We start from the raw sequence: 22,164 nt of genomic DNA on the forward strand, positions 1-22,164 counted from the left end.
CTAATTTTGCCACATTAGTAAACCTAAATCAGTTGCGGCAAAAATCCTTGCGAAAATCTTTTGTGATTTTTTTTTTCTGGAAACCATTTTGTGAGAAACTTCTCGAACTGAAAACGTGTGCTTTGCTGGGGTTATTTTCAGCAAAACTTACTTGGGTGCATGTTTTAAAAAACTGAAGGATTATTGAGGACATACATTGCAACTTCGCACAACCCTAACATGTTAGCACGTTTCCTAAGCAAAAGGAGTAGGATTTGTTTGTGGCATACCCCTCCGTGAATGGGGAGGTCTCTCTTCTTTTCACCTGCATTTGATCCTTATGGATTTATCTGATACCTTCATTTGGCACTCATTTTTTTAAACAGATTTTTATTGGTTTTCTGAAAAAGCCATACAGACAGCCCCATAGGCATCATAAAGAAATAGCTGGGAAGGCGATATGTATTACAATTATATACATTAGTATTCTTGCGGTCTTCCCAGAGCTGGCTGCAAGCCAAGAATCTCTTCAAGGGGCCCCCAGGAGTGCCTCACCAATTCCCCGCCATCTCCCCAGAGATAGTCCAGCATATAGCTCGATTCGTCTTTCATTTGCACTCATTGCGTCACTCATGCAGCTTCACGGAGATGAGGGTAATTGGCACGAGCCCTTAGTCAAGAAACTGGCTGTGCCATAAACCGTCCTAGAAATAATGAAAGTTGTGTGTATTGCTTAACTGCCTGCATTCCTGCTATTCGAATAGCCATACAGGTACAGCAGTAAACTCATTATAAGTAACATCGAATATGTTGATAGCAATTTGAACGTTTTTATTAACTTTCATATTACAGTGCAAAACAGCTCATTTGTGAATTTTATTGTGATAAAATAAAAATTCCTTTGGAAATGTATTTAGTCCCATGTTGTGTTTTCCAGTTTAGAACTATCTGAATAAGGAATGTATGGGGAGTTCATTCTTTGCATATATCATGCAGTAAATACTGTTTACCTCTGAGTGCATCTTGAGTCTTGGGGTTGTGACCACCAGGAATGATTTGTTTTGTGTGCAAAAACAAATTTTATTTTAATGTCGCCCCTCCTCTTCTTAATGCATTATTTATGAAGGCTGGGCTGTGCAGAGTAAACCCTGAGAATCCCAGCAGTGGCCTTCTTGTCCAATTCTGCAGCCTTGTTTAGCTCTGATTTTAGATGAGACAACAAGCAAGATTACCCAACCTGGTTAATCTCCTGGCAAGAGATCCTCTATAGAAAGACCTCTAGTTAGGCCACATCAACAGATCAATAACCTGAACATTTGCTGCTGAAGCATGCAGTAGTCAGCAGGTTACGAGATCAGGTCCAGGCAAGGCTAACCCTTCCTTCCATTCGTCTAAAGTTCGGTATGTTAAGGACCATTACATAGGGTTATAGCACAACTTGTCATTCCCAGTTCCTATGACAATCTGAAATGTGGTATGAAGCACTGTATAAAAATCAAGTTATTATTATTTTTAAGTAATCCAGACAACATCTAAAACTACAGAAGCCTTTATATACCACTACTCTAAATGGAAATGCAGAGAGGTGCTACGGGCGGGGCAGGAGGGTTCTCTTCGATAAGGAGAGAGGTGTGAAATAGGCTGACCCAGATACACCGCTGTTTGGAAAACATTTTGCTTCTGTCAATAGGTAATGAATGCAAAGTTAATTTATAAGTCTGATTATAAAAATGGGGCGCAGGCGCTCCATTGATTACAATAGGATGGCACTGGGCCGATAATGGTTGGGTTGGGCCTTCTGCTTCAAGATTCCAGTGTTTCTCTTTCTGTTTCTCCTTGTTTGATTTATCGTCTGGGAAGCATGTTCTAATAGTATTATATCCCTTCAGCATCAGCTATACCAGTTGTTAAAGGCCCCCTTCTTGTTACAGATCCTCTCCTGCAGCTTAGGCTAGTAACCAAGGGAAAGGCCTTTAACACTAGTGTAGCCCAGGGCGCATTCTTTAATGCTAATTAAGTGTATTCACAGTCAATGTTCCAGTTATTATTTTCTAAAAAGTAAAATACACTAAGGGCAAACTATGGGAAACGAATGAGGTACCTGTCTAAAGAACACAATGGAAAAGAACCCACACTGTCGGGATAGTGCAGCATGATATTATTCAGTTTCATCAAAAGTGTCCCAAGCCATTAAGGGTTGTAATAGTATGTGAGTAACCCACTACTAGACATCTCAGTCTAATATAGCTTCTGTTCCTGTGATTTGTTTATTGCGAGTTTCTTCCTTTCTGGTTAGTTACATGTTCATAGTCAGTTCCCTTGGGATTTGTGGGCAGATGGATCAGCTACTAATGCATGCAGACCTGAGGCCCACAGGCTCAAGACTTTCAGGCCACAGTCAGTTTTCATCCTGTTGAGTAGATGCAGTTTGCAATTTCACATGGGCTTAGGTGTTACCACCATAAAGATTTGAATAAAATAGACAATCTGTCTGATTCCTTTTGTTTACAAAAGGCAATTTTCGACCTGGATCCTCACCCACCCAGTATTAGTTGCAATGTTTAAGAGCTCAGGGAATGAGTTTTAATTTTTGCTGCTATTCATAGTGGAAGTGGGATGAAGAAATGGGGAAATCCTCTTCAGTTGATGCCTTATGAACAACAACCTTACAGGATGAAGTTAAGATGGGAAGAAGGAGATAATCCTATATGGGGCAGGCTGTTGGCCATCAGGTCAGTGGGCAGTAGGCATGCGGCAACACTGAGGTGTACACACTATAGGTTTCGGGTAGTGGACGGTGCCATTTCCTGTGATCTCATGAGAGAGGAGTCAATGTCCGATCGAACATAAGGCGCTGATTACTGCCAAAAACACCTGGGGTAATGCTTACCATCATATTTTGAACCAGTATTTAAATTCCATTTCTTATTGTGGTGTATTGACCACTGCAAACCATACTGGGAGCAGAGGTGACTGGCAAAGCCTTAAGTTAGAGCACCAAGTGCATGATACTTTTTGTGCCTGGCCCATTTTAATGAGCCTTAGAATTTTTACTGTGAAAAACAAAATACCGGGAAATTGGGCAGAGTTGAAAATGATGATTTTTCTAAGGCCTATTGGTTAATAAGAAGAGTATCAATTGTATTGGGGTTTCACAGTTGAAACATAATCCTTTTTCATGCATTCTGCTTCAGCTTATATCGTTACATGGGGATGTTTAATAGATGCCACGACCCTTGGATATTTGCTCCCATTTTTCATTATACTTGAAAACATTTTAAATCAAAGGAAAAACATTTCACTTTGAAATCAAATGTTATTTTTAACTGAGATGTTTCCTGTTTTTACTGAACATATTGAAAAAGAATGTGGATTATGTCTCAGAGAACAACATAAGTTAGGGTTCTTGGTACGTCACTGTCCTCTTGCACTGGGCTGAATCAGAACAATTCAGTTGTTTACAATCCTGCTCAGTGTAAAGCATGATGAATGCAGCAGGTAGAAAGTGCATTCATTTTATCTGTCAAAGAACTATGGAATATGTTTGCCTCATTTCTTAACAAATCACAAATTCATTGGTAAATAAATTGCTCACGGTTTGTAAACTGAAGACATTTACTAAAGCCAACTTCATATTTTTCTGGCTAAGAAATACCTGGCTTCCGGTGATGAGGCTCAGGGTGACTTCTTTTCCAATATTTCCAATCTGCTCTTTTGCCATCTTCTGATTTAGCTCTAGGCTTTTCCCAAAGGCTGTAATCTGTGTTGACAGCACTGTCCACCATTGTACTCCTCGTTAAGCAAGTCTCCTTGTCGCTCTCACTGTCCTCATCAGATGAGGCAGAGGAAGCAGATGATGATGAAGAAGAAATAACAGGCTTGGTTTTTGGCCTTTCTTGGTCTTTCTGCAGTTGCACAGGCCTTGCATCAGACCCTAGCTCGCCGTGGTTCTTGATGTGAATGGTTGTTGTGGGTGGCAGGGGCCACCAATCAATGCATTTGGAGTGCGAGCAGCAGGAGCACCCTGTATGCATTGGAGCATGGCAGCCAGTGAGCGGATGGCTGCAGTGAGAAGGTACAAAGCTACATGGCCATCTCTGCCGGTAGAGGCCGTCTACATGGCACGTGTGAATGGGCGCACTGGTAAAGCGATCTTTGCGCACATAAGTGGTAGTGATTGGTATATGCTCCTTGAACTCCTGATGCCTACTGGACAACGGAAAGTGGAGCATCCTCACAATCCTCTCCCATTCAGTGGGTGGAGTCCAGACGGCCACGCCCAATGGCACTTTAGCTTTCTTACCATTCCAAAAGCTGACTGTGATTTCTTCATCCTCACTTACTACAAGAAAAAGTAAATGTGTTAAAAAAAATAGTTGGCATAAACACCAGTGTCACACTGCATAAACTGCACAAACTTGTAAGGAAGCACTACAAATGTCATCACTTTCATAACAACTGTAGGAGATGAGAACAGCATTAACAGGTTGTGCGAGAGAGGACAATATGAAGTTGACTTGTTGCTCATTTGTTTTTTTTGCAAAATAGTTGAAACCTTCTCAAGAGTTTCTTCAATTTATTTTGCTGGCAAAACAACTGAAATTTACTTTCTGTGGGATCATAACAATGTAAGCATTTTATTGCAGATGAATATCACGCACAGAGTGAGTGTACAAAGTAAAATTAAAATTTCACATTTTGGCGAAGCAGTATGTATTTTGCCGACATTATAATTATGCACACCACTATACATAATATGTGTTTCCTCCAAAGAAAACAACACCTTACAGAATTCTTAGCATGGTCTACTTTAGAATTATCAAACACGTTTATTTGTACATTATCATTAAAATACAGCTGTGAGTGCTTCCCAAGAGATAAATCAGGCGAACCTTCCTGTTTTCAGTTAAATTGCTGATACATCATCATCATCATAATCTTTATTCGATTTTATGGATAAAATCACAAAATACAAGTAATTTAAAAACAACATACAGGATATCAGTATCGTGATCATTCATATTTTAAAACTCCCACCAGAAAACGTACAAGAAAAAAACAGGTAAAAGGTGAATTCAGCAGCTGTAAGAAGTGTAAGGCTGGCCTAACTTGGTTAAAATTGAACTGTAATAAAATTGGGCGTATACAATTGTGACGCAGGTAATTATATTTTGGGCAGAACATAAACACATGTAATGTGTCGTTAATCGAGATATTATCGCAGGTACAGGGGGCCAGATATGAATGTTTAAAACAGAACTGGTTAGAAGGGACCAGTCGGTGAAATACATTTAACCTAAAATGGGTCAGCAATCGGCAATGATGGTGAGGTATATCCCAGGTCAGATAAGGTTCGATATTATTAACTGTTTTCACCAACAGCGAGTGTCGCATAGAATGTTCTGTTAGAGCAACATCCTCGCGTTCTGACCTGAGCTTGTCCATGAGTGCGGATTCAACCCATTTTCCATCTGCGTGAGTTACGCTTGCATGTTAACAAACATATCCGCCCTCCCCATAGCCCACAAGCTATGTGCCACATATGCCAGCCATGGGATCTGTAGGGGCTTGTCTAATTGCTGATACAGTTTAGGTCACTCCGGTTGTAATAAGGAGTCTTGTTTAGTTCCTTTTAGACTGTGCTTTCAAAGGCTGCTCTCACTTTTCCTCTTTCACCAAAGGGTGATTGGGAGGTTCTTTGAACTCTTGTCTGTGCTAGGTAAATACGGACTACCACCAAAATTCCATTGTTTGGAGATATATTATGAAGACTGGTGAGGAGGGCTTGGTGTTAGATAAAGGCAGCTACAAAAATGCAGCTCATTTAGACATAGTTACCATTTTCTCAACTTAGTAGCCATTACCCAGGTGCACAGTGGTTTGAACCTTACGCAGATCTAAATATGTCTAGATTGGTACAGTGCCCAATTGCTGTGACATGAACATCTTGACATCTTATTTGAATTTTCCAGTACATTTTGAGTCTTTCTCTTTGTTTTGATTTTGGTCGTTTCCTTTCATACCATTCCACAGATAGACTCGATTCCATCTGAGTAATTCGGACGCAGCGCAGGACTTTGTTATTTACTGTCCACTGATATTCTGCCATCAGTTTAGAATGCACATATATCAGCTTCACACAGTGGGACTTCAAATGATGGCCTTTATGATATTGGCTATAAAAGCAATACGTATATTGGATTTATTAGGAATTACATTAATTATTTCTAGCACAATATAATAGTTTTGCATTGCTTACATGAGACTTTTGGCTGTGATTTTTATGCATATTCCCAGCCTTGACAAAATTAAGTCCCTGATTTCGAATTTGACGAATGGGATACTCCGTCACACACAAGAAGGATAACCTATCTCCCATGTAACAAGTGCCAGAGGATACAATACATTTGTCATATGGTGGACAGGATATTGTATATGTTTGTTATTGAGTATCCCATCCACCAAACACTAAATCGGGTCCTTATTCTCAGATGAAACAGGTGTCAGCTGGGGAAGTTAGGGTGTCTCCTACTGGAGTTACCTAAAAAAGGTTTGAAGAGTGCTCTCCAAACAGGTTCATCTAGTCTAATATATGGCTGCCCACATCTTGTCCCTCTCCACAGTATTTTACAGTTACGAAGAATACACTCAAACCCACAGCTGGATTTGAGAGGCTAAACAAGTTTCCATTCACAAAGAAGCTTTTCTCATACTTTTCTCAGACGTCATTCTTCAGCAACAATACGTGCCTTTGCTTGAAACTGAAGGTAAGCATGTGATGGACTTGTGGGAATATAAAAGCAAAATTAATGTTGTTTCTCATTTCTCATACCTCTTAAGGCATCCCTTGTCTCAATACCCTGTGTGACAGTCCCAGGGCCATATCTTATGAGTTCATCTTCCCAGGGAGCCAACACTTTATCACCAGGGACGATGCAATGTTGGATGGCATTGGAGTAGTCAATGATGTCATCAATTGCCGTCTTTTGCAGAAATGTTTGATATTTCTCACCAACGGTGCTTTGTTTGTAAAACTCAACCAGGAACATTCCTGTTTCCCCCTTTTAAGAAAAAAAGAAACTTTGTTAATTTTGACATGCTTATTATTTCATTTACCCTTCATTCAGAAACACATGATTTTCATGTAGTCCAATCCAGTGCACACGTATTCATGTGGTTTGAAAGTTCAATCCAAGGTTGAAAACAAAGCCGGTGAGTCTTTTATGAGAATTCTTATTCTTTATTCCAAAAACACGAGAAGGTCCAGCCAACACATGTTTCTTCTTAGGGGTGATAACCCACGACTTCTCCAGGGCTGTATGGTTACTCAAATGTCAGTTTTATGCCAAGTTCATGGTTCTACTTCCGACCCGGCTCGGTCTTTCAAACTGAGTGTTAGTCTGTCCAAAGAGTAAGGATCGCCAATCGTACTCGAGTACGCTGGTCTAGTTTCCACTGACCGATCAGAACGCTTCGCCAGCAGTGGAAACGAGACCAGCGTACTCGCGTAGGTTTCGTGGCACATTTGGCACAATCACTGATTAAAGGATAAGCGTACTCGCCTTAGATTTGGAAGATACCTTTTCCTGTTGCATACTGTGCCATACATACCGCTTTGTGTTTTTTAAAGAATTTCAATTTCAAAGATTGGCGATCCTTACTCTTTGGGCAGACTAACACTCAGTTTGAAAGACCTAGCCGGGTCGGAAGTAGAACTGTGAATTAGGCATAAAATTGACATTTGGGTAGCCATACAGCCCTGAAAAAGTCATGGGTTATCACCCCTAAGACGAAACACGTGTTGACTGGACCTTGTGGTGTTTTTGGAATAAAAAATAAGAATTCTCATAAAAGACTCACCGGCTTTGTTTTCAACCTTGGATTGAACTTTCAAACCACATGAATACCTGTGCACAGGATTGGACTACATTTACCTGGGCCTGTTGGTCCCAAACGGAGGGCATTAGGGGTTTTCCCTCACCTGTTGCACCGTCTAATCTTTATGTTGTGCTTTACATTATGATACTTTGCAGGCGCCATTTTTTCCTGTGTCAATTAATACAACCCTCTTTTGTTCATCACATGATTTTCATGTACAAATAGTTCATGGACTCAAATGAAATGGAATGTGCAAAAAGTATAATGGTGGCTTCTATTTGCACTGTCTCTTAGCAGAATTCTTCAGCTGTAATCTGAGTTGGAGCTGCATCATTTATCTTTCGATGTCCCACATATAAACCTTTTGCCATGAGAGGGGAGCTTCTGTAATGTCTCACATATGTAAGCACTATCTGTAATGGAGAGATTGTGCCTGGCTAGTTTTATCCGGGGGTGGAGCCAAAATGGTTCACCAGTAACTACCTTGGTCTTCTCGCTCTCTTGCATAATATCGCTATTGTACATCCTGGGATTAATTTACAATATTTTTGTGCCCTGCTAATATCTTTAGCTACTAGATTCCAAGAATGCTGTTTTATCAGTTTGGTGACTTATCTCCTGGTTTCTGAGGTGATATTGATGATGAATTAATGGTGCAACACTAAATATTCATTAAAAAGCACTGGAGTGTCTGACTGTTTATGAGAGCCCCTTCAGTAGATGAATCATTTTATATCAGTTGCAGTCTCCAACTACAGACCACTGAAGCAGACACTGAGATTGAAAGGCTGGTGCCACTGTCAGTATGTGTGTAGAGTACAAAGACAGAACAGACGTTCCCATCCCTTGTCTCTGTCTTGGTCAAAGCCTCTTAGTATCTTGAGAGGCCTGAGGAGGAACAGAGGTTGGGTATGCTCTCCTCCTTCCTTCCACATCAGGTAGCGTAACAGCATGGCATGACAAAACCAACCCTCCTGGATTGTGGATTGTATGTTCTCTAAGGGCTAAATCCTGACTGTAAAAACTGATTCTTTTTCATATATTGTTCTAGTTGTCTCAAGGATTCCCTTTCCTTGATCTTCCTGGAGTATGGTGGCTTAGCGATGTAGCAATAATTTGACAAGATCATTTTGTCTATTGTGTTTTTAAGAGAGTGACAGAGATGTCATGTTTCAGGGGACAAGTGACTACTTCCCTTTTGAGTAAAGCAGTAATCATGTTTGTGATGTCTACAATAATATTAGGCAGGAATTAGTTAAGAACTATCAGCTGCCACAGTTCCATGGACAGACAAGATGTTTTTGTCTTAGATGCCAGTTTCAGGATGTCTTAGGCTACGACTATAGTTAAAATTGATTAAAACAAGATGGGGTTGAGGTAGTGAGTGAATACGGGATTATTCAGTTTGGAGTTCTAGATGTTGCTAATCTTGAAGGAATCCAGCAGGTCTTCAGAATGTTGTTGTTATGAACAACAGGATAGCTTCAGGGCATCTGGGTTAGGAAGTTCTTGATAAATCCATTTATGTGGTTTGCGGGATTGCAAATATGGTTTTCAAAGCCAGACGTTTTTGTATTGTTCTGGCATTTGTGGTGGCCTTTCCTGTATCTTTTACAGAGAAGTTTATCTTTTAATGACTCTGACCTGCAAAACTTGCATTGTAGATTGCTCTGCAAGAATAGAGTTGAACCATTTGTTAGTTGAGTTAATGCCCTTGTTTGGTTTTCTTGTTTTTGCTGGGACAGCTCATTCAGATCAGAGGGTGTGTTGTGGTACAAGTTGTCCAGAAAGGCTTCTGGTTCATCAGGGTTCTGAATGTTTTTGACTAGTTTGCAGATTTCCTTACACGTAGCCCAGGTTTGCAAGCTAGACCGAGACAAAGGAGTGCTCTGACCAGGTCTGTGACTGGACCAATGTGCTTGAGTGTCAAGGTTGTGAGTCAACACAAGATCAAGCATGTGACTGGCAGTATCAGTTGGGGCCGACAGTGACAGGGGCGTGATTTGGAGAACAATAGAGAAAATGGAGAAGGGAGTTAACGGACAGAAATCAATGTGTGCAAGGCAATGGGATGTAATCATGTAGAGGGAAGCACTTGTTATTTGAAATAGGGATGAGGAAAGCTTGGAAAATTTAATTATAGTGATTAATGGTACAGAAAGAAAAAAAATATCAAGAAGAAAACTAAAATCTCCAGGAAGAATTGAATGGGATGAAATAGGAAAAGAGATATTTATCTGGAGCTCAATATCCTACAAATAACATTGAAGGGGCGCAGAACTGAAGTTGATTATGATAAATGATATAAGATAAGTGGCAGTCATCATACTCCTCCTTATTTCACATCTTTTTTGATTTTGTCCTGCTCCAATTTAAGTTATCCTTCACTGAATTCCAGCATGGTCTCTTTCTCTAACGTTTGGTGTATGGCTTTGCTCTTGCAGACTACAATGCACCATCCTGTTGCAGCTAGTTTCAGATCCACAGAGATGGTCTCCTAGTCTTTCCTGGGATCTACACAGTTGCTACGTACCACAAAGTAAAAAGCACTTTACTAGTACTATAAAAGATTGCATTATTTGAAACCTTAGATCAGTGGTTCCCAATCTGTGTACCGCGGCACCCCCCGTGCACCGTTAGGGCTAGCCAGGGGCGCCGCACACCAAGCACGGAGTTAGAGAGCCACTGACTTGGATGGATGTTCTAGCCTGGCCCTTAGAAGGGGAATGATAGAATGCATCCCGGCATCTATGAAGAAGCAAAGTCCACTTAGCAGGATACATTTTTTTTCTCTTAGTCCTGCCGCATTTTCCCTACATTGCTGAAATTGCAGCTGTGTAAGTTCCATATTCAAAGGAAGGGTGAAGGAGCGGTATGGGCTCACATCTGGCACCACATAACGTAGCCACGGGTGTAACTAAGCATTGATCTTCAAGTGTATGCATGGAAGGGAAGAAAAGCTCAAGAGCATTTGGAAAGACTGCCTGTGCACATCACTGGCTCCTCATACTCAATGAGACCCTGGGAGAAAACAGGAGGCTATAAATCATATATTGGAAAGGTATGAACCACATTTTTTCACGTGATAGATAGAGCTCAGGAATAAATGAGTGCCTGGAGGTGATTAATGGTGGACCAAGACCTGCTGGTATGGTTATTGTTAAGATCAATATCATTGTCAGTGGCCAAAGACAAAATGTACCAAAGAAAACAAGTGACACATATATGATAGGATAAAGCATTTACATTAACGATTGTTAACAAGGATAGAACTAACAATAAGATACAGCAAAGAGTGAAATGTCACACATAAATAGTAAGTTCTAATAATAACCTATATTCCAATCAGTCGTTCAAATTTTAGATTATTCATCGTTTTAGCACCTAATTAAACAATTTTGGACCCTGTTCACAAAAGTTTATTTTGTTGTTACAGGAAACTACCATTTTCATATTTGCCAGGAATTTGCAAAGAGAATTATATTTACATTTTTCGGAGATCTCTGCCACGAGTGAAGCGCTCCATACAATAAGTACCACTCGTGGCATGGGAAAGTGGTTGTTTGGGGATGGTTAACCCTGGAGGTTTATGAATGCCCACACACATGGCTATTTGTCAGAATTCATTAATTCCCCTTATCCCCCTTTCCATGCAGAAAAAGGTGGAATGTTTACTGCTGGTGTAAATCTTTTTCCACGGGGAAGGAGAATGGATTATCCCGAGATTTGCTGGGGATATAGGGAAAGGGATTCCTCCACAGTGAAATTATTTCCCCCACAGAAAAAAATCCATTTGTAAATAGGATTCTTTTTTCCCTGAGCTGAATTCTCTGCTATGGAGATATCCACAAAGTGGAAATAGGATGCAGCTGGGAATATTACATGACCTTCCAGGAATTAGCTGAAAACCTGCATATGGGGTAGTTCTCCGTGCAAAATACTGGGAATATTTGTGAAATCCAAAAAGTAGTAATTTTACACGTGCAAGTGTGTGTACATTTCCAAGTGTAGGTTTACTACTTTGTGACTCATGCCCTATGAATTCATCAAAGGAAGAGACATGTTTCCACAAAAAAACATAGCCAAGTGGTTGGCGAATAGTATTTTGCTTCTTCAGGATTATGACATGTTAGCATAAACCATATGTAATTCATTCTTGTATATGTTATTCATTTTACATAGTCAGTGTCACATACACATTAGTACATGAATGTCTTCCATTTTATTATATCAAATCATATAACAACAAAACTCAGTCTTCAGGCTATCAAGAAAGTCGAAAGACTAATAGTGTATGTGTTACAAATGAAACTGTGAGATTAAGTTTGAGTGCCTCCCTTTAAGACAACTTGTGTAAAAAATTATTAAATATAACTTTTAGGATATCGGTAAACATTCACATCTTATGTGTGAGGCAAACAGGTGTGACCACTATAGAAAATGGAAGTCTAAACTAGATAGAAGATTATTATATTTTACGGGGGATGAATGGAGAGGGTGTGGTATAACGGCTCGAGCAGTCGACCTCAAAGCTGGAGAATCGGGTTTGAGTCTCGGCAGGGACGCTCAACATCCCGTGATTCTGGGCAAATCACTTAATCTACCTGTGCCTAACAAAATGAATATGTCGGTTAGTAATGCAACTGGAGGAATAGGAGCAAGGTCACCGACGGCCATCTCAACCCTGCCCTAACCCGACTAAACCACACTTCGGCACCCGATGCCAATATCGCAGCCAGAAAACTCCACACTTGGATCTCCAACAGCGTAGAAGAGCTCACCCCGCTACACAAGCCCGACAAACAGCGCCCCAGGAAAGCTGCTTGGTTCATCACCGATCTCCAAGAAGCCAGACGCACCTGCAGACGCCTGGAGAAGAACTGGAGAAACACCAAGACACCTGAAAATCACACCACCTACAAGGATGCCATGACGAACTACCACAACCAAATCAGAACCACCAAGAGGAACTTTATCCACAACAAAATCCTCGCCAACTTCAACAACTCTTCACAGTCATCCAGGAATTCACCAACCCTCGCAGCACAGCCACAAACATCACCCCGTCCCAAGACCTCTGCGACAAGCTTGGAACCTATTTCCACCTCAAGATCAAAAACCTCTACGACAACTTCGTCAACCTTCCACCTGATGCCACAGCCGGCCCACCCCCTAGACACACCAGCCAGCCCACCATCTTCACCTGGACGCTGCTCACAGCTGAAGACATCTCTACAATAAAAAGCATCCACTCAGGGGTCCCCACCGACCCCTGGCTCCCACACATCTACCACAGAGCTGCCACCGCCATTGCACCCGAACTACAATGCACCACCAACACCACCTTCGAAACAGGCACCTTTTCAGACGACTGGAAACGCGCAGAAGTCAGGCCCCTGCTCAAGAAGCCCACAGCTGACACCACCGACCTCAAGAACTACCAGCCCATCTCGCTCCTCCCCTTCGCGGCCAAAGTTGCAGAGAAAACAGTTAACAGGGAACTGATTCATCGAAGACAATACCATCCTCGACCCGTCCCAATCCGGTTTCCAAAGCAACCACAGCACAGAGACCGCCCTACTCGCCGCCACAGATGACATTCGCACCCTCCTGGACCAAGGCTACTCTGCAGCCCTCATCCTACTCGACCTTTCAGCAGCCTTCAACACCGTCTCCACTGCACACTAGTCGCCAGACTACACGACGCCGGCATACAAGGAACAGCCCAAAACTCCAGTCATTTCTCACCGGACGCAGCCAAAGTATCAGACTGCCACCCTTCCTCTCCGACCCCACGGAAATCACCTGCGGAGTCCCACAGGGATCATCTCTGAGCCCGACCCTCTTCAACATCTAAATGGCCCCCCTTGCCGCCATCATTCGACAGCATGGCCTCAACATCATCTCCTACGCTGACAACACCCAGCTCATCCTCTCCCTCACCAACGACCCGCCACCGCCAGACTCAACTTCCAGAAAGGAATGCAGGAAGTCGCAGTCTGGATGACCAACAGCTGCCTGAAGCTCAACGCAGAGAAGACAGAAGTCCTCGTCCTCGGAACCACCCCTCCAGCATGGGACAACACCTGGTGGTCGACCGCCCTTGGAAACCCACCGACCCCCTCAAACCACGCCAAAAACCTCAGCATCATACTCAACTCATCCCTCACCATGAACCGACAGATCAACGCCGTCACCTCCTGCTGCTTCAACACCCTCCGCAAGACCTTCAAATGGATCCCCCCGGAGTTAAGGAAGACAGTCACCCACGCACTCATCACCAGCAGACTGGACTGTGGTAACGCACTATACGCCTGCATAAACAAGTCCTTACTCCGAAAACTCCAGACGATACAGAATACCGCCGCCCAACTCACCCTCGGCATCCCCCAGCACAAACACATCAGCCAACACCTGCGAAGGCGCCACTTGCTCCCCGTGGAGAAAAGAGTCAGCTTTAAAATCTTCACCCACGCCTACAAATGCTGAACCCAAATACCTCAACGACAGAATCAACTTCCACGTACCCAAAAGAAACCTCCGATCTTCCAACCTCGCATCGGCCAAAACCCCACGCATCCGCAGAGTCAGAGCAGGTGGAAGATCCTTCTCTCACATCGCTGTCAAAAGCTGGAACGAGATCCCGACAGACATCAGACTCGTCCCCACCCTGAACACCTTCAGCAACGCTCTCAAGACCTGGCTCTTCGGCTAACGGATCTGCTACTGCCCCTCCGCCACCCCCCCCCCAGTGCCTTGAGACCCTCACGGGTGAGTAGTGCGCTTAAAAAAAACCTGATTGATTGATTGACTGTGCTCATGTAAAGTGCTCTTATACCTTTGGGTCGAGTTTGCACTATATAAAGCTCCCAATAAAAGGACAAGTTCCAAATTGTGTCCGTCAGGGCAGATACTTAAAACTAGCCATGACAAATAGATACTAAACCTTGGCAAGCTCTTTTAGAAAAAACAGAGCTACAGTGTCTGATATTTAGATATATATTTATATTTTACCAGCGATATATTCACTTGACTTACCTCTACCTCCTGTTTTAGTGTTGCACGGTAGTAGAAGCCATCAGGCTCTCTTCTTGATAACACAGGAGTATGCAGTGCTAATTGACCCGAGCCTAAAAACCTTTCAAGAGTGTTGGTTTTCTTGCATGTTATATCTGGGAAACACGTGGAATGGCTTACCCAGGAGCACCTTAAAGAAAAGAAAAGTGTGAGTGTTAGATGCAAATAACTTTTGTAATAAAATAATTATACACTCATGCAAGTACACTCTCATTGTCAATCCACAAAGGCAGAGTGACTGATGAAGCATCTTTCTGAAGGCCAGAGATATGGCACAACAATTTTCTAAAACTGGTGTAAAATGTTCTAACCTGCATCTATTTCACTTAATCGTTAGGACTAAGGGAGTCTCTACTCTCTGAGGAAGCTTCATTGCTAACATCACAGCATTAGGTAATGTTGCATACGAGGGCAGAATTTAAATTAGTTTTAGAATGATCACTTCTCCATTCAGGTTGTGTCTAAAACTGTATCTAATGTTGGGAAATGATGTGTTAAGAGACTGGAATGGGAAAAGCAACTGAGATTTAAGGTAAACCCAGCAGGGAATATCTAATAGTAAGAGGCCGTCAGACACCTTAGCATTTTATTTTAATTTTTAAATGTCTTTCTTAAATCAGCTATCCAGGTTGTATGAATATTCTAATCAGTGACACTGAATAGGGGAAATTCAGTGGGAAGATGACCTATGCATAAAAGTAAAGGGTAAGAGACCAGGCCCAGGTCTCCCCTGCTTTGGAACATTGTTGGATATCTTTGGAATCACAAGTCTCATCCCTACCTATGGAACTTTATTTATGTATACAAGTATTTATTTATTTGTGTTGCTTTGGAAAACGCACACTTTTCACCTGTGAAATAAAGCGCATCACTGCTTTCTGGGTAGCGAGGGCTCAGGGGGAGTGACACCTGTACTGGCCAGATGGTGCCAGCACCCCTCTGCTGATGACATGCCTGCAGTGAGTTATTGTGGCAGCCAGCCACAACTTTCCCACACAAAAATGTGTGAAAAAAGTAATTTTTCAGCCAAATCTCAGGTTTGCAGGGGATTCTGGGTAAGAAAACATTGGGGAAGCCATGCAAGCCATACCTCCCTGGAATCCCCTGGGTGTCTAGTTTTCAGAAATGTGTGACTTTGGTAGGTTTCCCTAGGTGGCCGCCGAGCCCCGGGCCAAAAAGTCATGGGACCCCCCTTGCAAAACCAAGTCGTTTTGTGAGAGGCAATTTTGATGTCGCCTCAATATGTTTTGGGCCCCTACCTGTCGCGGGTACTTGGGCCTCCCACACAAGTGAGGCACTATTTTTATTGGGAGACCTGAAGGAACTCTGGGTAGTAGGAAATTTGTGTCAGCCCGGTGATGCCACAACTTTCCCACACAAAAATGTGTTAAAAAAGTGATTTTTTTCAGCTAAATTTCAGGTTTGCAGGGGATTCTGGATACGAAAACGTTGGGGTATCTACGCAAGCCATACCTCCCTGGAATCCCCCGGGTGTCTAGTTTTCAGAAATGTGTGGGTTTGGTAGGTTTCCCTCTGTGGCTGCCGAGCCCCAGGCAAAAAATTAATGGGACCCCCTTGCAAAACCAGGTTGTTTTGTGATAGGCAATTTTGATGTCGCCTCAATATGTTTTGGGCCCTTGCCTGTCGTGGGCACTTTGGCCTCCCACACGAGTGAGGCACCATTTTTATCGGGAGACCTTGGGGAACGCGGAGTGGTAGGAAATTTGTGTCAGCCCAGTGATGCCACAACTTTCCCACACAAGAATGTGTGAAAAAAGTTATTTTTTTCAGCTAAATTTCAGGTTTGCTGGGGATTCTGGGTAAGAAAACGTTGGGGAATCCACACAAGCTATACCTCCCTGGAATCCCCCGGGTGTCTAGTTTTCAGAAATGTATGGGTTTGGTAGGTTTCCCTAAGTGGCTGCCGAGCCCGGGGCCAAAAACTCACGGGACCCCCCTTGCAAAAACAGGTTGTTTTGTGTTAGGTAATATTGAAGTTGCCTTACTAGGTTTTGGGCACTTGCCTGTCGCGGGTACTTGACCCACCCACACAAGTGAGGTACCATTTTTCTTGGAAGACTTTGGGGAATGCGGGCTGGGTGGACTTTTGGGGATCCACACAGATTCCAGAACTTTCCACCACAGAAATGTGAGGAAAATGTGATTTTTTTGGACAGATGTTGAGGTTTGCAAGGGATTCTGGGTAACAGAACCTGGTGAGAGCCAGACAAGTCATCCCATCCTGGATTCCCCTGGGTGTCTAGTTTTAAAAAATGTATAGGTTTGCTCGGTTTCCCTAAGTGCCGTTAGAGCTAGGGTTCAAAACCTACAGCTAGGCACTTTGCAAAAATAAGGGTAGGTTTTCACTGTGAAAATGTTGTGTCCACGTTGTGTTTTGGGCTGTTTTCTGTGGCGGGCACAAAGCCTACCCACACAAGTGAGGTACCATTTTTCTCAGAAGACTTTGGGGAATGCGGAGTGGGTGGAATTTTGTAGGTCCACGCAGATTCCAGAACTTGCCACCACAGAAATGTGAGAAAATTTGTTTTCTTTACACATTTTGAGGTTTGAAAGGGATTCTGGGTAACAGAACCTGGAGAGAGCCAGTCAAGTCACCCCATCCTGGATTCCTCTGGGTATCTAGGTTTTAAAAATGTATAGGTTTGCTAGGTTTCCCTAGGTGCCGGCAGAGCTAGGGTTCAAAATCTACAGCTAGGCACCTTGCAAAAAAAAGGGTCAGTTTTCACTGTGAAAATGTGGTGTGTCCACGTTGCGTTTTGGGCCGTTTCCTGTCACGGGCACTAGGCCTACCCACACAAGTGAGGTACTATTTTTCTCAGACGACACTGGGAAATGTGGGGTTGGTGGAATTTTGTGGATCCACGCAGATCCCAGAACTTTCCATCACAGAAATGTGAGGAAAATGTGGGTTTTTTTAACTACGTTTGAGGTTTGCAAGGGATTCTGGGTAACAGAACCTGGTGAGAGGCACACAAGTCATCTCATCCTGGATTCCCCTTGGTGTCTAGTTTAACATTTTTTACAGGTTTGCTAGGTTTCCCTATGTGCCGGCTGCGCTAGCGCCCAAAATCCACATGTAGGCACATTGCTAAAAACAAGTGTGTGCCTAGTGGGCGTTATCCCGATATGCCCCCAAGGGGGGCAGAAAGACCGTGGCTATGTTTTTGGGGGGGTGGAGGAATTGGTATGCCCATTCTGGGCAGCCCCCACCCACACGCATAAAAAAAGCCAGCGTAATCGCTGGCGCCTAGTGGGCTTTCTGCCCCCCTGGGGCAGATCAGGGCTACTGCCCCCATCCACCCCTCGGGGGGGCAGAAAGATTGTGGCATTTATTTGGGGAGGTGTGGGCATTAGCATGCCCATTCTGGAATGACTTCAACCCTAAATAATAAAAAAATAATCTTGAGGCCTAGAGGGCTTTCTACCCCCCTTCAGTGGGCAGATAATGGGTTGTTACCCAATATGCCTCCGGGGAGAGGCAGAAATACTGTGGTAATTGTTTTTGGGGTGGGGGCATTATCACATTATAAAAAAATAAAAAAATCCCTGGTGCCTAGTGGACTTTCTGCCACCCCGGGGGCAGATTAGGGACTATTGCTCCCATCTGCCCCTGGGGGGGGCAGAAAGACTGTTGTATTTTTTGGGGGGGTGTAGGGGCATTTCCATGCCCTTTTTGGGCAGCCCCCACCCCAACATCAATAAAAAAAATCCCTGGTTTCTAGTGGGCTTTCTGCCCCCCCAAAGGGACAGATTGGGGGCTACCGCCCCCATCTGCCCCCTGGGGGGGGGCAGAAAGACTGACATTTCTCTGGGGTGGGTGGGGGACTGCCATGCCCTTTTTGGGCAGCCCCCACCCCAATGTCAATAAAAATAAATAAATCCATGGTTCCTAGTGGGCTTTCTGCCCCCGAGGTGGGCAGAAAGACTGACATTTCTCAGGGGGGGGGGGCATTGCCATGCCCTTTTTTGGGCAGCCCCCACCCCAACATCAATAAAAAAATCCCTGGTTTCTAGTGGGCTATCCGCCCCCCGGGGGGGCAGAAATACTGACATTTCTCTGGGGGTATGGGGGCATTGCAATGCCCTTTTTGGGCAGCCCCCACCCCAACGTCAATAAAAAATAAATAAATCCCTGGTTCCTAGTAGGTTTTCTGCCCCCCGGGGGGGCAGATTGGGGGCTACTGTCCCCATCTTCCCCCCAGGGGGGGGCAGAAAGACTTACATTTCTCTGTGGGGGCATTGCCATGCCCTTTCCGGGCAGCCCCCACCCCAACGTCAATAAAAGAAAATAATCCCTGGTCTCTAGTGGGCTTTCCGCCCCCCGGGGGTGATCCCCAAGAAGGGATCCACTAGGGAAGGGTACTATTGGAAAGGGGATTCTCCCCTTTCCAACAATACCTCTCACATCTTTTTCAGTGCTCGGGGGGCTGAGATAGCCCCACAAGCACCGAAACTGAGAAACTGATACTAAGTTTCGGTTTCGATTTCATTGCAATGACGATCGCGCGCCATGCGCGCTCGTCATTGCAAAGAAATTCTCAAATAGGCGTGGTGAGGTTGGGGGAGCTCTTCCCCACCTCCGCAGGCAAAACAAAAAAAAGGAAATCCCTCTGCTGTCTGCAGCAGAGGGATTTTCTGAGCATGTGCTCATGATCCGTCATGAGCAGGGAAGGGGTTAAAGCACTAATCGCATGATGAAAGCAAAGTGAGAGAATATGCAGGGTAAATAAAGTAATCATTGAAAGGAGATTCTACAGATCCTGGATCAAATGTCTTCTGATGTTTACCCTTGAAGTATGTCTCACAGTATTAATTACCAAAGCGTAGGGGGATCCAATTAGATGCCCCTGGTGTAGCATGGCACAGGATGGGGGTGAGGATAGCTCTCCAGACAGTGGAAGAGTATTGCTTGCATCTCTGCAGCTGGAGGGAGGAGACCCAGACAATGAAGTGAGGAAGGAGAGACTAGGCAACCTTTAGAAATTTAACGAGAAGATCCAGGTTACTCTTCCTGAGCACTGCCACTTGGTTGGAGCCAGGGTGAGGTGTGGCACAACAGTTTCTGATTTTTGAGGGGAGGTTACGAGGCCAGGCCTGACTTTTGACTATACCTGGATGCTGCTTCAGGAAGATCTCACAGTTATTTGTGCTCATGTTGTGGGTGCTCCAGCTTGGAGTCAGCTCTGTGCTTCCTGCTGTGTGAAACGTCACTTTACACAAGGCTGTATTTTAAGGGATGCCTGAGAAAGATACTTGAAAGAGAACCTCCCCACCACACTGTACGCTTTACAAAATAAATATAAACAATCATACAGATACATTTACACACTTCTATCTTGTTTGTGCTGTATCCAGTGCTAGAAAAGAATGGAAAACAAAACAGTGTGTGGGGAGTGGTACATGATTGGTGGGGGCAGAATATTGGGATGGGAGGGGTCCAGGAAAGAGCGGAGGCTGTGGGCCGGCAGTGTGGAGCGTTCCATGCTCCACCCATGCCATGGAAGCGGGTTTTGGGCCGGGACTGTGGACCAAGGCCTGGGTGCGCTTGTGGCCAGTGCCTCACATGACTTAAACAGTGGATTTTTTGAGTAATGCAAGTCTGTGCTACACCCCTGGATAACACTGCGCCTTCATGAGTATTTCTTTCATCCTAGTCATTGTTGCTCTGGTTCACCCTACAGTCTCATTAACCTTTCATCTCAACGACCATTTAAAATTAAGCAGATGATAAGCTGATGTTCCATGGTATGAAAAAGAGAAGGTCTGGAGATCCCAAAAGGAGCTAGTCATAACAGGAAATAACAAAACCTAAAAGCTTAGAAACTGCTCTAGCTTTTGGGAGGTTAAATGGACATGATATTCTGCTACTTACAGCGCAACACAGTGTTCTATCCAGCCCTCTGACATAAGTGACATTCCCATCATACCAACCATACACAAATGTATCCAACGTGGAGTTTGTACTGTCACAAACCACAGACACTGGTAGTAAGAACATATTGTAGTAAGTATAATAGGTAAACACCAGTTGAAGGCTTAGACCCAACGAGAGGCTCCAGAGGCAGGGGAAGTGTCTCTGTCGTGTGTCCTCTTCATTGGCTGACACAGCCTTGCCATGCTCTGACACCAGATCTTCCTGTCAATGGACAAGGGCCCCAGGAGAGTCGGTGGGCATGTATTCCTCCCGCCACAGTACAATGGGCACACTACAGAGCCCGTCATTATCATTTAATTTTGGGCCAGTACATTCTATTGAACAAAGCCATCAATATTAATGATCCGTCAATTCATTTGAAAAAGAACGTGATTAACCCAAACTTTTATTTTCGGATATGGTGATGCAGACCCATCTACGGATCCACTTAAAAGCAAAATGAAACATCTCACTCTAATGGAAGCTTTTGAGGACTTTTTAGGTCTCACCTGGGTATCGCGTAAGCGATCGCCCAGCGAGACTTATGTAGGGGCTTCAGAAAATGCTCCCAAAGGCTTCCCAGGCGGATTGGTTGGCGGTTACGCGCACAACCACGCGCATTCCATTTGCCACCAGCTACTTCCTGCGTGTGCGCCGCCTCACGCATTCAGAGAGATTTTGTGAGGGGCACAAGACCTTAGGAATGCGGTTTATGGCCAGTGCATGTGAGGCATTCAAGCGCGAAGCTGGCATCTGGCACTGGACTTGAAAGCAGCAGACTGCTTTCGCCAGCGCGCGCTCGGCCTCACTTCCTGCATCCCCTCTTACAACAATTAACTTTCATTATAACTCACACCCCATATGCTTGTTCCGTCCCACCCTTCCTTTGATGTCCGCTTTTCTTGTTGTTTACAAACCACGCCACACACTGCTGCACGCCACACACTGCTGCACGCCACACACTGCTGCACGCCACACACTGCTGCACGCCGCACACTGCTGCATGCCGCTGCACGCCACACACTGCTGCACGCCACACACTGCTGCACACTGCTCACTGCTGCATGCTGCACACTGCTGCATGCTGCACACTGCTGCACGCCGCACACTGCTACACTAAACACTGCTACACGAAACACTGCTGCACGCCACACACTGCTGCACGCCATACACTGCTGCACGCCGCACAATGCTACACGAAACACTGCTGCATGCCACACACTGCTGCACGGCACACACTGCTGCATGCCGCACACTGCTGCACACCACACACTGCTGCACACTGCTGCATTACT

The 22,164-nt window shown here is 44.2% G+C and overlaps 1 protein-coding gene across 1 annotated transcript in view; it reads right to left on the reverse strand.

Moving 5' to 3' along the window:
- Positions 1–22,164, reverse strand: part of C3_2H11orf16 (chromosome 3_2 C11orf16 homolog) — a 117,152-nt gene that overhangs the window by 43,474 nt on the left and 51,514 nt on the right. Inside the window, exons 3-5 of the mRNA XM_085648137.1 lie at positions 14,896–15,064; positions 6,812–7,040; positions 3,635–4,321 (exon numbers count right to left, since the gene is read on the reverse strand). Coding sequence (XP_085504263.1) covers positions 3,635–4,321; positions 6,812–7,040; positions 14,896–15,064 — 1,085 coding nt within the window. The remainder of the gene's footprint in view (positions 1–3,634; positions 4,322–6,811; positions 7,041–14,895; positions 15,065–22,164) is intronic.

Source organism: Triturus cristatus, chromosome 3_2, assembly GCF_964204655.1.
Source record: "Triturus cristatus chromosome 3_2, aTriCri1.1, whole genome shotgun sequence".
Classification (NCBI taxonomy): domain Eukaryota; kingdom Metazoa; phylum Chordata; class Amphibia; order Caudata; family Salamandridae; genus Triturus; species Triturus cristatus.